This window comes from Camelus dromedarius, chromosome 28 (genome assembly GCF_036321535.1).
Source record: "Camelus dromedarius isolate mCamDro1 chromosome 28, mCamDro1.pat, whole genome shotgun sequence".
In the NCBI taxonomy this organism is placed as follows: Eukaryota; Metazoa; Chordata; class Mammalia; order Artiodactyla; family Camelidae; genus Camelus; species Camelus dromedarius.
The window spans coordinates 22,165,939-22,183,911 of NC_087463.1; the positions used below are offsets into that span (position 1 = coordinate 22,165,939).

Here is a 17,973-nt window from a genome sequence, read left to right on the forward strand (position 1 = left end):
AGAGATCATTTAGGCCATTGGTGAAGAGCTTGAGATAAATTTACGGTGAATACAAAAACAGTAAATTACAAAAAGGGACAATTATTAGCAGTAGGTTAAAAAAAAAAAGGTGATGCTGGAGAGAATGCAAAATCCCTTTTTACCCTGTGATTCATCTGAGAAAAGCATTGTCAAGGTCATTAAACAATAAACCCCCAATATTGAAATAATCAAAATTTTAATGTAAATATCGTAGAAGGATGGGCACAAGAGAAAAGGTTTGCGTGTGTGGTGAGTCTGTGGAGAGAAAGACATCAAAATCAATAAAGAATGTCTAAAATTGAAAAAATTTAGTAGTGATATTAGTATGCTATTCAGTAAAGTGTAAAAAAATAATTAGAAGTGAAATTTGTTGTCTCAATGAAAGAAAAATGGGAAGGACAGGGAACTACTTATCTTTTGCAAAACACCCTTGTGCAGCACACTTTTTGAACTACATGTACTTACAAAATGCACTGAATGTTGCATTGAGGTAGAAGCTACAAACTGTCACTGGTTTGATTTTTCTTCTGCATTTAACTCACTCTTCATGTTAATATTATTCTGCAGGAAGTTTCCCCTAATATTCTTTGATGACAAGTAAAACAAATGATCTTGGAGCTCTACATTTTATTCATTCAAACAACATAACACAGTACATCAGGGTAAACATTCACATGCCCTACAAAACCCAGGAGTCTGAAATTACACATAAAACTGGAACAAATGGTCTAAGGAGGTGACTATGTAACTTTTAATTCAAACCAGGACAATGGGTAATAACTGAGGATTATTCCAGACATTTACCACCCTTAACCCCAAATTAGATCTTTTCTTACACCTTACAACATAGTTAGTGCTTTAAATCTGGAAAAACATAATACGTAAATTAATCGAAGATTTGTAAAAATGTTTAAGAAAACATTGTAGTTAATTCTAGAAGCCGCAGTTCTGCTTATTGGATCATTAGCAATAGAAAAGGTTTCTTTTACAAAGAAAAAAATCACTTGTTTTTATTTTTCAGATAAATGTGTAAGAGACTAGAGACTTGGCTTAGAATAATGCCAACAAACAGACCAGTGGAAAAATATACTAATTTATGCAAAAAGCCTGAATGTAAAGGCCAACACTTTCTAGATACCACATTCTAATCGTGGCCTAATGGTGATAATAAAGTAATGGTGCTGCATGCTTACATTGTTTCATATTTTTCAAAGATACTTTCTTATCACTATCGTAGAAAGGACATAAACTTTGTACTCACACTTTAGCACCTCCATCTATACTTTGTAAGTATCTGTATTCTACAATATCTTCAATCTTGCTGAAATTTCATACAAGCGGTACAAAATACAGCACATTATTAAAAATCAAGAAGAAGCATTTTGGTTACAGTGATTTCTAATTACAACGCGGACTCTACCAATCTGGAGAATTACTGCAGTGCAGCTGTAGGTTTTATTTAATGTAGTAAACAAACATAACTTGGGTGTTTATAATAAAAGTAAAACTACTAAAATTATTTTTACTTTATCTTCCAAATTGAAAATCAATGCATTTTAAATGTATATGTACAATATTTTTGGTAATAAACTGAATTACTTAAAACATTCTATAAATATGAATATTTAGTAACTGAAAATTATAACCTCATCTACCTGCCCTCTATCCACAAGTATGATTACAAGTTAATGAAATCCCTATTCTATTTTCTCAGCATGCACAAAAGCTTGTGGATAATATTTCAAGGTCTCTCTGATGACAACATAATCAATACCCAATCACTGTGGGTTAATAAGACGTATTGTTTCCCTGACAAAACTGTGTACTTCATAATGACATTTAACAGACTTACCTACCTTGTCATCACAGAGCAGTTCCCTGAAATCGGTAACCCTCATGTAAATACTAAAATAATGGAGTTCAAAGGAAACATAGATTTTTATTTAATGTATTATATATCAACATAAATTATAGATGTAAGAAAGAATCAGGAAGCATCTTGTTCCCTAAATAGCACCTTGCAAAAAAGATTTAAAACATAATTTAACTCAACTCTGACCTTTCATTCTGTGGACCTGTTTTGACCTATTTCCTTAGTAACAACTGGAATAGTAGGTACAACAGATTAGGGGAAAAAATATGCCTGTACATAGATACATATACATATATAAATACATACACATATACTATATATACTCTGTAGTATATATAGTATTATATATGGGTACATAGGCATAGTTCTCCCTCTATATACATACATATATATGTATTAGGTAGAGTTACACAACTCTAACAAATTAGGTATAATATTAAAGAAGCTACAATGAAAGTGCTTTGTTAATTAAAGACATCCAGAGAAAGAGAATGATGAGCAGAATTTCATCAGCATAAAAGCTGAGAGTGTGGCTGCATCAGCAGAGGAGGTCAGAGAAATGTCAGCAGGACTCAGGAAGGTTCCAAATCCCTGCAAAAATCCTAAGCTCTGCAGAGGAAGATTTTATAGAAAAGAAGGGACAAAGTAAATAGTTCTTATAAGTATTTTGAATGAGAGATTTTAAGAAAAAGACAAAAACACCCATGGGGAAAGAGACAAGTTTCAAACGTTCTGGAGGCTTTGCAGCACGTAAGCTGTTTGCCACAAAAATCTTCCCTGAAACCATGAGTAAAAGCCACCAGGACGGTGGCATCTGACTGTACCATTCACACCCCTGTCATCATTGTCTCTGTTACAGTGAGATGTACCTTTCCCATATTGCAATGGTAGAAATGTTTTACTCCTTCCCTATATTAGTCATTGAGAATTTTGTTATCAGAATCTTCCAGAATGGAATCTTTTGATTAACTTTTAGGAGAAAGAAGTCATTTATCTTCTACAGGATAAACTTCACCATGCAAACTGATAGATTCAGCCATGGAAACTTCCACAGATCTGATATAGTTAACAAAACAGTAGATTTTTTTTTTTATAAAATTGCCTTCCAACTTTGTTACAAACATATTTGTGGAAACACTTCTTGAATTCAAATATAAAGATGTATAAGCAACCAAAATAAAAATGAAAGCTAACCCTCCTTGCATGTACATAAGTACAACCTGGGAAGTGGTCATTTTTATTTTTCCCTTCTGAAACAGGTGGGGGCACTCACAATTTCTGTAATTCACAGAATAATTGCACTATTTGACATGCATGATATTTAAGGGTAGAATCATAAAATATCCAGTGACTTGCTAAAACTGTAAATCGTAGCTTAAGAATCTGTCTAGACAACATGAGAGTTTGGTTTTGGTTCACTTAAGATTATCATGAAAAGTCTCCAACTCTGAACCTCGATACAGCTTTTGTGACGAATCTTTTAGAAATGAGGCTCTTTTAAAGATGAGTAATGAGTATTCGAGACATGAATGATCATTGTATTTGGTCATTACGGAACACTGCGGTTTCCAGGTGACCGTGACCATGACCATGACCGAGTTTCACAAATGCTTTTCACTGTTCACCTCCAGCTAGAATTTGGACAATGGCAGGCATGGTCTCTAATTGCTCTGTCAGTGATGTCATTTGGCAAAACAGTGTCTTTGGCCAAACTCTGAAGCAAGGTAAGTGTCTCTTTGCACCTTCCCGTTCTTTGATCCCTCTTCCTCCTTCCCTATAACCTCCCTCCCAATGCTCTTCCCCCCTCACTTTTCTATCCTATTCCTCCTATGCTTCCACTACCAACTATCATTCTTTTCCTTATATTTAAATTTTGCATAATTTTTTTAAAAAGTAATAATTTCTAGGTACCTTATTCTTTTGAGAGAACTTATATATTAAAAATAATCCTCAAAAGTGGAACAAAATTCAGTATCAAAAAATTGTTATTATTGAACCATCTACCACTCTTGCTCATAAGGCTAGACCAGAGATAGTGAGATTCTATATGGAATCAGAAATGAATTTATTTGAGAATAGAAAAGGAAGAGATCTCTCTGTCACATTTTCTGCATCCTGACCATTCAGCCATTCTACGGCCAAATCCTCTTCTGGACTAAACTGATAGAGCAGGTTGGGAAGAGAGAGCGAACCTAGATCTGCCCTCTTCTTTGCAGTTGGCTAATGGGAGACATCTTGGAAGGTCACTGCCATCCATGTTCGTTGGTGACCAGCCCAGCTTCCAGGCTCCCCTTTCCTTCTTCTAATAACGCTGTGAATTTCCCAGTAATGTGCTTTGGCCCCACTCCTCCGTAGCTCTAGAGGTGAACCCTTCGTTGACTGAAGCCATTTCATCCTTTCTGGCCATGAGGACTGTTTACCGATGGGCAAATAACCAAATGTTATTATTGCTCTAATAGAGCAAACTCTCCACCGGACAGAAACAAGGATTATGAATTGCCGTCATCTTGGAAACACAAGGGAAGAGGCTGAGTGAGAGTTAGGCTAACACCGAGGAAGTGGATCTAACAATGCGAAAGGGGGTCCAGAGACTGTCTAATAGCCACACTTCACTCTAGACACAGTATTGAAGCCCTGGTCCATCTCCCTTGCCTGACGCTTGATGTCCCCTGGAGTGTCCCATCACATGATTCATTTAACATGATTTAAGCTAATTAGCGTCAGGTCTTCTAAAGCATTGCCGTTAAGAATGCTCTCTAGGTAATGCAGTATTTTTCCCATCAAATGAAATAAATTTGGTCAACCAGTATCCAAGGTAGACACTGAGTAGTGGCATGAAATTGTATAAAGATTCATGTACGTAATAGACATCATTAGTTTGCTCAGATCAAGGCAAAAACTTAGACTCTAGTCTTTGGTCTACGAGAGAAGGTTGGGTAGTTGACATAAACATCCTCTCCTGCACCATCTGACGGCTGATTGGTAGAGACAGGATTTCTGTAGTTGTTGGCTGCCTAGAAAGACAAACACAGAGGGTGTCAGTAATTCACTGCATTTCAGCAGTTAATAAAGACACTCAAATCAGAAATCTCTCCTCAGTTCAACCATGATACATCTCAAGTTTCTATTACAATTGATTTCATAAAACACTCTCCTTATTGTATTGAACTTCTGTGAGAAATTACATTCTTGATTTGCCGGGCTCTGAATGAGATATAACAGAAACCTAGTCGTGATTATCACTTGATATATTGTGTTACAAATTACCTGTTCAGATGTAAAACTCCTTCCCCCGATGTTAGGCTATTTCAAAGAGAACAATTATTCTCATTTTTTTATTTGGAAAGTTTAGTATAGTATTTCCCATAGTGGATAATCAATAATTTCTGTTGAATGGATGTATTGCTAAAGAAATATTTTTTAAGTACCCAGTGTCCTGGCTTAAAAATAAGGAACTGAACACAATTTTAAAATTACAAAAACAAATGGACATTCACTTTCAAGATGATGTTATATAATCATTAATCTTCTCTACCTTAATCGAGGCACTTTGCCCACCTGTATGTAAGCATGTGACAGAAAAGATGTAGGCATAAGAGAGAAAGGGGGAGAGGGAGAGAGAGGGAAATTGAAGGGAAGAGAAGGAGAGGGAGAGAGGGGTCTTTTGGTGAGCAGTTTGAAAATTTAGAGTGGTTTTTGTGTTTCCAAGGAGAAAGCAAAAGGAAAATTCAAGTACCACTGTTAGCTATAGAGTTTGCTTAAACTTTTCCCTCTTAAAAAAGCAAGTAAGTCTAACTTTTTTATCTTTCACAGACCAGCCTACTATCTAATTTTCTAATCATCATTCAAAGTATCATTATTCTACAAAAGCCTGGAAGGGTTGAATACTGAATGTAGGAAGCTGCAAAGCGCCTTTCCTGCCCTGAAATTCACGGCAATAAACTTGGCTTTGGATTGGCTTGAGTGGACAACAGCTAAGGACAGAGAGGGATGCAGAAACTGTATGTGACAGAACATTTTCCTTGTGTGCTGGAGCAACAGATCAAACAAGGCCAGACTTCTCAAGCTTTTGCACTTGGTGCCAAAAAGGAAACCATGAGTTATGCAGAAAAAAAAAATTGTTTTGCAAAGTGTAGCTACTTCATAGAAGAGGAAAGTTAAACTAATAGATTATTAAGAAGTCTGAAGCACACACATTGGACCGTCAGAAACTTTTTCGTACTTGTCTTGGCCACACAGAATTCAACTGCAAATAATTAAATTGAAGAGAAATGGATGTAATTTTAGATAACACCGGGGGGAAATGTTTGATTGCAAAACTTTGTAAACAGAGTATGTGCTAACAAGACTATTTGACCTGTCATGGAGACGATGAGCATGGAAATAAGCATCCTTCTTATCTGCAAACCCAGAAGGTCTTTTCTCCTCTTTCAATTAAACAGCAAGGGACAGGAGCAAGGAAGAGCGAGGAGAACAATGTCACAGTTGCCCAGACTCCTGCAGCCCAGCAGAAAGGTCTTTAGCTTTATACTTGGAGGGTCCTTTAATTAACACATTAATCCAAACATGGTAACAATAAAGAATATCCTGCACCACGTCCTTCTATGTGCTTACTATGCTTCAGGTCTTTTCTGTAGTTTAATTTAATTTAATCCTCACAATAACTTCACGACACCAAAATATTATCATGCCTCAGAGATAATAGTGTCAGAGAGTATGTCTCCCTAAATGTATGTCCTTCCCAGACCTTCATTAATGCGACCTTATTTGGAAATAGGGTTGTGAGGTTGTAATTAGCTGAGATGAGGTCATACTGATGTAAAGTGGGCCCTTTGCCAAAAGGACACACACGGAAGGATGTGAAGACAGGGGAAGAGACTGGAGTGATGTGTCCACAAGCCAAGGCATGCCAAGGAGTGCCGACACCCACCGGCAGCGAGGAGACGAGCACAGAACAGATTCCCATCCCAGGAGGAAACGGATCCTGCTGAGACCTTGAGTTTGCACTTTAACCCTCCAGGACTGTGACAGAACAGACTTCTGTTGTTTCAAGTCACCCGTTTTGTGGTAGATTTGTTGCTGCAGTCCTAGGAAGCTAATTCAGGTTTTGGTAGAGCACAACGTTGCTTATGATTACGTAGTGCAATTGTGCCTTTATTTATATGAAGGAAGAACAAACAGCATCGAAGCGTATGAATAATAGAAGAGTTCAGGAGATAAATGTTTCATCAAGGCGCTGATACTCGAACAACAGGCCGCTGCATGGCCAGGTTATTGAGAGGAAGATAAAAGAGAAGACTGCTAACTGCAAAATGCACTGACTTTACCAGACATTTATGATGCACAGAAGGGGGGGAAATGATAACTCTGAGAAAACTTACCTTATTCTGTGTGTCCCAATGCTCTTTAAAGAGGCCTCTTTTCTGTCTCTTCCTTCTGGGAAAACATACGCAAGAGAGGTGTCAGAGGGTCACTCCGGCACTAGCTCCACTTCAAACGCTCTCTGCCTCCCCTGTCCCCCAGGCCATGTGCCCTCACTAATGACGTGGCAGCCGCTATCCATAGTGGCTTTATACACACTCACCCAAATCCTACTGACCTAATTTTTTTTCATTTTCCCTACCTTCTCCAATGTACTCAGTTAGTGAAGGCAACTAAACGGATATCCAGCCAGTGCACCTTAGTAATTCATCTCAGTGAGTTTACTAAAGGATGGCTCACGGCGGGTTGTTATATAAAGGGCTTACAGCCTTCTCCAAATAGTCTGACTTAGAGATTCCCCACAATTTAAACTTCCCTTTAAATGCCAACAGTGTAATTTCTTGGATGGCAGTGACAGTATAATGAAGCTTTATAGAACTTTCCAGGTGTTTTACTAAACCTGCCTGTATGGATTATTTCAGGATGTCATCAAAAACTCTGTATTTAAGTAACTGGGGAACTCAGGCACAGAGAGGAAGAGTCATTTGCCCCAGATCACATGGTTGGTTGGCAGTGGTGGCGGGATTTGAATTCACGGTCCTCCATCTTGACCACTAAGCTCACTGCTTCTGAAGTCACGTGGCTGCAGCTGAAAGGACCATGTGAAGCCACACTATTCAATAAACTCACCACAGTCCCAGCAAAACTTACAAAACCCTAACTTCAGGAGGAATCTTCGAAAAGACAATACAAGAGAAGAAGAAAGGCGTGTAATGTAACTGAAAGCAAAGATGATGTAACTACATCCAAGGGCATCAGGTTATGATGGGGAGATGGTGACTATTCTCATTCCCTCGAAGAAAAGATTCCTGTTGAGCCACAGAGGAGATGGGCCAGATACAGAAACACAGAGTCCTTTCTTTGTAAGATGAGGCTGCAGTTCCTTCATGGAAGTTTTGAGAACCAGGCAAGATGGTCTGTCTCTGAGGAAAAGTTGTCCAGGTGATCGATGCCGACTCTGCCGGTCTCCTCCGGTTGCTATGAAATCCTCCTCCCATGTCAGCAGAGCCACAACCCCTTATTCTATGTGCACTTATTTATTTACTTAGTAAGTATTACTTAAGTAGTTAATTTATTTACTCACCTTATATGTCAGTTTACTATGTGCAAGTCATACTTCTAAGGTCTTTTATATAAATTACTTATTCCTCATAAGAAATCGATGACATAGATGCAAGCATGATCCTCTTTACATGAGTGAGGAAACAGACACACATCTATGGCCTTCGATCTTTTGTTAAATCATGGTCCACAAGGATTGTTACATCATAATATAAAGTTATCTTTCCCAAATAGGTCCAAGTATATATATATATATATATATATATATACACACATATATACACACACACATGCATATATGCATATGTGAATATATATATATATTTTAACATAAGCTTAGAGTATACAATGTGATGATGAAAAGAGAACATGATTTTTTTCCTCCTAGTTTTTCTGATAGAATTGACGTGTGACCCTGTGTAAGTTTAAGGTGTACAGCATTGTGATCTGACCTACATATGATGAAATGACTGTCACAGTACGTTTAGGGAAGAGCCATCATCTCATACAGATAAAAAATTAAGAAACAGAAAACCTGTTCTCCCTGGGATGAGGAACGTCCAGTACTGAAACTGGCTAAGTCCCAGGCAAACCAAGACACTCAAAATCGACAACAAATGTGAAAATAAGTGCCTAACATTTTGCTCACTAAATATTACAACTCCTCCTGCAAACTCAGGTATCAATCTACAGACCCAACGCTGAGCATTTTCTCCAGCACGTTCACTTAAGGGTGTTCCCGTTCTGGTCTCCTGGAAACGACAGCCCTGCGCCCCAGATGCCTGGTGCACACAGGCTGCTGGTGCCAGGGCTGAAGGAAGCATTTAGTTCCATTCAGACGCCCTGAGATTTATTTTGGCTTCTCTCCATGTCAGCACATTCGAAGCTGAGGCTGTGGGATTATTTTAAACGTTTGCGAAGACAGGGTTCAGAAGGTCATTGTTTAAGCCTTAACGTCATTTTCCAAGCCGTTTCTATCCTAAGAAACAACCACAAACTGATACTGGTGACAAGGTGGGGAGAACAAGTGTTTTCCTTCGTGGGGCTCAGCCGCGATTATGCATTCAAGTCCACTAATCCTTTTTATCACCTTTAACCAAGTGGGACAGCACAGTCTACAGTTCAATTTGGCTCTTCATGTGGAAGTGATGCATTTTCATGAAGCTAAATCCATCATGTCCAACATCTGTGACCCTCCAGAGGTCGGTCCTGTCACTCACTGGGGAACGTAGGCGCGTCCCTGTGCTCCCAGGCGCTCCTGCAGTCAGACCTGCCCTCGGTGCATTTTTTATCAACCAAGGTGAGGCATAGAGAAATCCTCAGTGTCACAAATATCCTGGGTTCCTTACATCAATTTGCTAGTTTCCGACCAGGGAAAGACTGGAGGGCAGCCGTCATGGGGAGAAAGGAACGGCGACAGCTTCATGTTTCAATTTAATTAGACAAATGCTTATGGGCCATTCGTTATTTTGGAAAGGTTCACGTTAAATGCTATCAAACACTAAAAATGAATACAACACAATCCCTGCCATGAAGAGCAGAAGGGAAGACCGGCATGGAAATGACTGAACTACCCAGCAGGCTGCGAGGTGCCGTGGGTGAGAAGTGCACCGCGATTCCAGATGGTGACATCACGTCTACTTGCAGGGAGAGAATCAGGACAGCCTCCTAGAGGGGACGTGTGTCCTACACCTGGAACGGGTCACAGGATTAAGGCCAAATATGGGGGGGATCAGCATTTTGGTGGTATAACAAATGGGGAGAGTTGGGTGTGCTCACAGAATAGAAGCTGTAGTTTTAATAAAGTTTGTCAACATCAGGGGAGTAAGTAATGTAGAGAATATGAACGAATATTAGGACGGGTCAGATTCATTGGGCTGGGTCAGACAAGGGGCACCTGTGCTACAGGGTTAATGAGTCTGGGCATTATTCCGGCGGCAGTGGAAAGAGAATAATGGGTTTTAAACAGGGAGATGGCATGGGCAGTCTAACTTTTAGAAGAGGAACCAGGAAGAACCAGATGGGTTAGGAAGAGAGGAGATATGGGAGCAGAGAGCAGACTAGCGGGTATCGCTTAAATCAGGCGAGTGGTGGCCAGAGCCTCGGAGGAGGTACAGGCTAAGGATGTGGAGACAGGATGAGAAACCTGGAGACCCTACCAGTAAGTGTGCTTGCATGAGTGTGTGTGCGCACGTGTGTTGCTGGGGGAGAAGAGTGAGACGGATTCTGCTCACTCAACAAACACACAGTAGGTGTCCACAGTGTGTCAGACATTCACAATGTGGACATTGAAAGCTGGGCTCCGTCTTCCCTTAACACCAGCTGGACCCCAAGTATAAGGAATCATTCCAACCCAACATGACTAAACCAAGATTGCAGCAAATACCTAGAGCAGTGAGTGAGCGAACACGGGCCAGCTAGGAAGGGAAGAGAGAGTCAGCCAAGAGCATCCTAGGACACTCCCTCGTGTGCCCAAGACAGTAAACGCGGGAAGCTTCAGTAGAGGCCAAGCAGCCACCTGCTCTCTCCAGGGGAGCCCCTCCCAATTCCATCATCTCAATAATTTATAACAACGTCAACTCCATTGCTTGCTTCAGAGAATATACAACCATTTAAAAACCACGTGTTTTGCTTATTAGATTGTGTGCTCCATTACATCTTGTTCAGCGCTGTCACAATAAATATCTGATGCATGAATAAATGAACATATCATTACTCTTCAACCCCGGTCTTCTCCTCAGAATCCATCTCTCTGTGTCTCTCTCTGTCACACACACACTCCTACCCAACACCTGACAGCCTCTTTCCTTGGCAGGAGGAAGACGACAATATGGAGGCAAACAGAGCAGGGGCATCAGGCAGTCATCTGCCCCCACTGTGAAAGCTTTGTTATACGGGGGCAGGCTGCCCACTCCTACTGGTTCTGAAATGAACTACTTACTCCAGCTTTCTCGTCCAACATCACCATGACTACTTCTCCTCCCTGACCTGTAAGAACAGCACTCAAAAAACTGCATGTGCATGCTAAGACAGCTTGACCAACTACTGGGTTGTTAACAGAGAAACTCCAACATCAGAATTACTCAGAATTACTTGGGGGAATCCAGATCCAGTAGGAGTTGCAGTACTCACCTCTTAAGAAGAATGACTATGATGGTGGTAATGAGGATAACCAACAGCAACAACAAACCTGCCCCTCCAGCCGCGAAGAGGAAATTCTGGATATTGTGTTCACCTAGGAGGGAAAAAGATACATAGGAGGGATCAGGAATTCAGCTCAAGCCAGAAAAGAAAGGAAGGTGGGAAAATCAGGGGAGGCTACATTAATCATTAGAAGTAACAACGTAAAACCAACAAAGAATTCAACAAGAAATAGGACGAGACAGAGGAAAAAGACTTGCTTTTTCGGAGTCTCCTAAACATGTCTGACTCCCCACAGATTTTCATTCGTTTCTCAACCCAGTTGGGTTTCACACCTTAAGAAGAACAAGAACAGAAAGTCTATGTTTAAGACAGATATGATTTCATTCTAATAGGCTCCCCAGTCACAGGCACAGAATCTTTTGTAGGAAAAAACCCTATAAAATAGTATATGAATTAAGATTACTTATTAGTTCTGACACGTTAAGTACATCCAAGACACAACAATATGTACCTGTGTTGTTTAAAAGTAGAATTTTGTTTAAGAAAAATCATCTACTCAATTAAGGATAATGACAAAAAATCATCAGGAAGAATATATTACTCTAACTCAGTGCTTAACTGGAAAGAACAATGGTCCAAGAATCTGAAATTCTCAACCTGATTCTTTCACTATTTAGCTGTTTGACCTCCAGCGAACTCCTAAACTTCTCTGCACGCCTTCCTCCATCTGTCAAGTGATGGTGACACTTCCAATTACATCACAGAGTTGTGAGAAGAGCCTAATGGGGCAATATTCAAATGAGCCATGAGCCACCAGGGCAATGTCACCTCTGGAGGGAGATCCCGGGAAGGTCAGGGGCCATTTCATCTTTAAAACGTCCTCCTGCCCACAGCACAGCTCACCCACCGCCACCCACAGAGCTCCTCGCGAGGAGAAGAAACTCCCTTAGTCTGTGCTATGTTGATGGAAATGGGACTGAACTGAAACCGAGGAGCCATCTTCATGGCATCTCTCTTTAGGCAGCAGATTTTCCGGGCTCCCCTCCTGCGGGCAAGGGGAAGGCTCCAGCAGAGAACAGCACAGCTCTTCTCCCTCTTGAAATCAAAGATCAAGTGCTTGTACCCTGACTCCCAAGCTGTCTGGAATCCTATGACAGCCTGAAAACCATGCTTTTCACAGGACTCTCCCCAATCTTCCATTCAGATGACTTCCTCCTTCCTGACCTACTATATGGTTGGGATTTTTTCATGACAAGAGCTCAAAGTCTACTCCACTCATTCTTTTGTCAGGTTTACTGCAAAGAGAAACTAAGTCAAATATGAAACATTATTTCTATTTTTAAAATTTGTTTAACCTGTAAGGCGGATAAAAGTAAAAAAAAAAAAATATATATATATATATGAACACTTTAAAGAAAGGTCTTTACATAGAGTCTGAGATGGGGTTTTGTCCAAATATGATGGGGAGAAGAAAAGCTAAATTTATTCACAACAAAAATGCATTGAACCACCCATGCAAAAGGAGCAATGAAATGTTCTCCCCATCCAATAAGAAATTAATCTTTTTAAGTTCTTAGCACGTTATTTAAAGTAAACAAAATACCTGAAATTATTTTGTATTATAACACGGGACTATAAAAGGACATTTGTTTTACCAACATAATTTGAATATAGTAGACACTAAGATTAAATCAAACAGGCAACCATGGTGGAAAAAAATGAAAGTTATGATCAAAAAATTCATTGACACTATTCTGGGAAAATTATTTAACTACTTTCTGAAGTACTATTTAGATCTTAATTACAGCCAAAAACAAACAAACAAACAAAAAACACCCAATCTGATGGGTGGACTATAGAGCTCTAAGTTTTTAAATGTAAGCATTAGAAGAAAATGTAAGAGAGTATTACTTAGTCTCCGGAATGAGAAACTACCAATTTATACAAATAACCAAACATTAGGATTGACCAGGTCAAAATGAAAAATATCTGTAGGTCAAAATCATCACAAACAACATGTAAAGACAAAACATTGGTTAGTATCTTTAACTTACGCTTGCTAGTAAGAAAAACTCTATAAAACAATACGGAGAATACAAACAACTTATTAACCAAAAGCACTTAAAGAACAAGTTTGCATGAGAGGAAGACGGTGGTGAGATGGACAACCTCAAGCTCTATTTGGGGTGGAAAACCTGCGGCAAGCTGTCCCGGGGAGGAAATCACTCTCTGTGCTCTTTCACTAACCGCTCGCACGCTTAATTAATTACCTTTTTCCAAAGAAATGCTCAGAAACGTGAACAAAGAGATTTGTGAAACACTTACAACAGCAAAAAGACAATCCTTATTGCCCAACAACAGACTAGAAGCAAGACTACACAGCTGACGTTCTCAAATGTCATTTGCACCAGGATCACCTGGGGGCTGCTAAACCACCGGTTGCTGGGCACCCCCCTCAGAGTTTCTGATTCAGTATATTGGGGTGGGTCCCAGAATTTGCAGCTCCCTAGGATGCTGGTCTGGGGCCACCTCTTTGAGAAACACAGCTGCAGACACTAGAATGATGAGGGTAAAGAATTCCAATGAAATGGAAAACTGCTGACTATTAAGCTAGAACGTTCCATAAAATGTCAAAACCAGAATTCACAATTGTGTATGCTACCATATCTCAATAATCTATAATCTATAATCAAGTCTAGAACTTAGGAGAAAAAAGCCAGCAGGGCAACAACATGCCAACATTTTAAAGTGATGATCTTCAGGGAGTAGAATTAAAAACAGTTGTACCTTTAGGCTTTCTGGTATTTTTCAAATATTCTACATGATGTATTGCTCTTAATTAATCAGAAAAAAAGTAGTACAAAAATGTAAACGTCTGCATGCTTAAAACAGAATACACTGCCGATTTTCAGTGGTTACATTTACGGTGAGGGCTGTAGAGAGTCTCTCTGCAGAAGTGTACTCAGAACCCTTGAGAACTAAGATGGCATTCTTTATTAAGCTCTAAATTATACGAAGTAAGTAGAAACCACTCACAACTATGGTCATTTGTTTCACACTGCTCAATTATAAGTCCAAAATCCAAATTTCAAATGTGCTCTTTAATGTGAAATACGTTGCCTTTTTTTAAACTCTTCTAGTAATGTGCGACCTGGTGGACGGAGATCCATTTATTCACGCATCTTTTAACACAGAGTATTTCAAGGCACACTACATACCTACCTGGCATTATAGACAAAATGGTGGGTAAAAACAAAAAGCATGGGACTGGTGGAGATTCAACCACACTCCAGAGACGTTACAATCTGGAATAGCCCAGCCTATGGCCAATCCTACTTTTTTTCCGTTCTTTCCCTGCCTCCCACCCTTTCCGCTGCGTTACTGTGAAGGATCAGCACGAGGACCGGGCGGGTGTAACCACACAACTTGCTGGGCTCTGTGTGGCCAAAACCAGGAACAGAAAGGGAAAGCAAATGGGTGTGGATGCTTTAGGGAGTGAATCAATAGTTCATACCGTTCACTTTTCCCTAAGTTCTGCTAAAGGGTCTTAGGTTGAGTGATGGCAACCCTCAAGCCCTCTCTTAAAGAAGAATTATTGTCTATTCTCGGCAGCCACTTTTTGCTGATTTTTTTCTGCCCTTCGTCCCCACCGCTGTGTTGATTCATAGGAGGACAAAAGTGTCGTGACCCACAAAGCCATTATTTTCCTTCCTATCAGAAAAGATAAATACAGTTAAAACAATTTAAAGCCCACCAGTGAGACGTATAAATGAATAATTTACTCCATGACCACAACCCTCCAGGCTACGTTTCTACCAATGACTAGTATTTATGGCTGAGTTTTGAACGCTTAGAAAGGCACAGGATAGAAATGCTGCCAGGCCCTTCCTTCAGGGCCAGGCGGGCAGGAGCAGACATTAAAATCTGCTTTTTCTCCTCGATTAGAGTCAGGGGTAGGGTTAGGGACTGAGGAAATCAAGTAGCTCAGAACCTAAATGTCTGGACCAAAAAACATGCTGGGGGAAGAAGTCACAGATCCTGACCCTCCAGCCAGACCTGGGTACGTTCATGGTCGATACCAGTGAAAGCTATTCTTCCTGTCTTCCGCCATTAACGAGAGGAGGAGGAATATTCGGTCTCCTTCTATGTACAGATGGGCTATCCACAGTGTGAGAGGCCCCCCAGGATGGATACGTGTGAGCTGACAGACGCAGCATTATCAGGGCGAGTCCAAGTTTTGACTCACAGTGCAAAGCAAATATCCAACCTTTGTCCCACATTAGACACTGATTCGCTGGGAAGAACAAAACAAAACAAAACAAAAACAGAGATTGAGGAGGGAGGCCTAAGAACCTAAGTTCTTTCTTCTAATTATTTTCCCTGGAAGATCTCAACATGAGACACTTGGCCTCTCAGACACTTTTTTAGGCAACAGCAAAATGATGATAAAATCAACCCAAAGGTGGCCATGGGGGTGGCTGTAAATAAAACATGTAGAGGTGCTTTGTACATTCAAGCATCGCATCATGTAAATTGTCCACTGTGTACTTACATCTTGTATGCACACATTCCAAATTAGACTTAAAGAAATAACAAATCTCTATGCTTTGCATGTTGAAATGTCATGTGACACCAGTCATGTATAACGGAGGATGCTTGTTCTTGTAAGTAGATCCACCTTTCAAGGGAAAGACCGAGGTTGTGTTGATAAACATGTATAAAACGCCTGTAGCTCTGGGGGACCACTGGGAACAGGGGTGGCTTAAAGTTTGTTGAACTTTCCCGAATGCCTGAAATAGGCACCAAGTGGATATTGGTATGCTGACATTATTCCAGGTTTTCAAAGGTCAACTTTCCTTGTGCAAATCAATTTTATACTCTTTGCATTTCAGAAACCTTTCCCTGTTTTGCAGCAAGAAGGTCCTAGGGAAAAAATTATTTTCAGAGAATTAAAGGACCATGACGTCAACCTCTAATTTTCCCTCTGAGTGAAGAGCAACTGCCCTTCCTCAGAATAAACCTGTTACCAGATTTTAAACAGAAGGCGGAGAATCTAAAACAATTGGCCTGCAATTAAAGAGCAAGCCAGCGCGGGAAGAGATTCTCTAATCCGACGTGTAAGTTTTGCTACAGTGGTTTTGCCTCTCTTGATGGAAAGTAGTTTCCCAAATGATGAAAGCACTTGAAAACTTCCCATCAGCTGAGAAATGCAGAGTCTAAGGTGGGCTGAAGTTTGCCCACTCTGGACGGCATTAGCTACGTATTCTGGTGTCATCATGTGCCTCAGTGGTTCCGTGGGCAGCAGGGCCCCACAGTGACTGGTGCATGATGGAGGCACCTGAGTGAGCCTACGAGGCACAGGGATGGTGGACGTGCTGATTCGGCAACTGTTGAGAAAATTTTCAAGGCTGACTCTGTCATATTAGGTGTCTTGCCTTTTTTACCCAAATATTCCTTCGTCTTACATTATACATCTTGAAACATTTCTCCCTTTTCCTAAACACATGTTATTTAAAGGAGGTTGTATTTATGCACCACAAGTCAGAATGTCAAGAGCTGCTGCACGTATCCTGCTCACTTCTGTAGTGAGTTCGTATGCAGACAAAGGTCAGTGTAGCAGCCCCAAGATCACTGTCCTTAGAAAGGCTTGCTTACAAGGTTGGCTTTTGGCTAGTGTGTGGGTGGGTTTGGGGAGCATTCCCACCATTTCTTAACTGTTCAGGTGATTTGTTGCATCTAAAGTGTTGACACAAACAGTGTGGTTTATGCTGAACACCCGCTTTCCTTCTGGGAATCAGTCAGTCCTTCTGACTTTGCCCCATGTATCTTTCCTCTTTGCTGATTTTGCTTTGTATCCTTTTGCTGTAATAAATCAAAGCCATCCTTTTGGAATGCACTCACGGAAGAGAGAGCCCATCGCTCCCAGTTCTCTGGGGGGGGTAGGAGTCCAACTTCCAAGGGCACTTTGCTCCAAGGTGCAAAACTACCTCCTAGTGTGAAGACGTAAGAAGATGATTTTCTCTTTGGATGTCAGCCAGTGAGCTGACACAGACGGTCACCCCAAATACCAAGTGAATTTAGGATGAGCTGTGTGCAGCGAACGATGCTATCAAGTGCTCTTCCTGGAGGACTAGTTGCTGTTTACCTTGAGAACATGCGTATCATGGGTTGTGTCTGCTGGGCTCTGTAAGAGGTTGAGATTGCCCTTTCTCCTAGGGGACTGTCTGTGATGTGTAACACAATTCTGGCTTAAGACCTATTCAATAACAACATTGTTTTCCTTCCCTTCTACTTTTGTGGAGCAGTTTTCTGGGTATGAAGAGATTTTGTTTCTAATTATAATTCCCCAACCCATTGTTCATATTACTGCTGTTTAACCAAGTGTAACTCTA

General features: G+C 40.5%; 1 protein-coding gene across 2 annotated transcripts in view; it reads right to left on the bottom strand.

The window, feature by feature from the left end:
• Positions 1–633: 633 nt before the first annotated feature.
• Positions 634–17,973, bottom strand: part of CD226 (CD226 molecule) — a 65,674-nt gene continuing 48,334 nt past the window's right edge. The window contains exons 5-8 of one of the 2 annotated variants that reach the window (XM_064480426.1): positions 11,570–11,672; positions 7,276–7,330; positions 4,755–4,908; positions 634–2,503 (exon numbers count right to left, since the gene is read on the bottom strand). In XM_064480426.1, coding sequence (XP_064336496.1) covers positions 4,795–4,908; positions 7,276–7,330; positions 11,570–11,672 — 272 coding nt within the window. In that variant the 3' untranslated portion in view covers positions 634–2,503; positions 4,755–4,794. Of the gene's footprint in view, positions 4,909–7,275; positions 7,331–11,569; positions 11,673–17,973 lie in introns of both variants that reach the window. The other variant, XM_010998973.3, reaches the window with a different exon arrangement.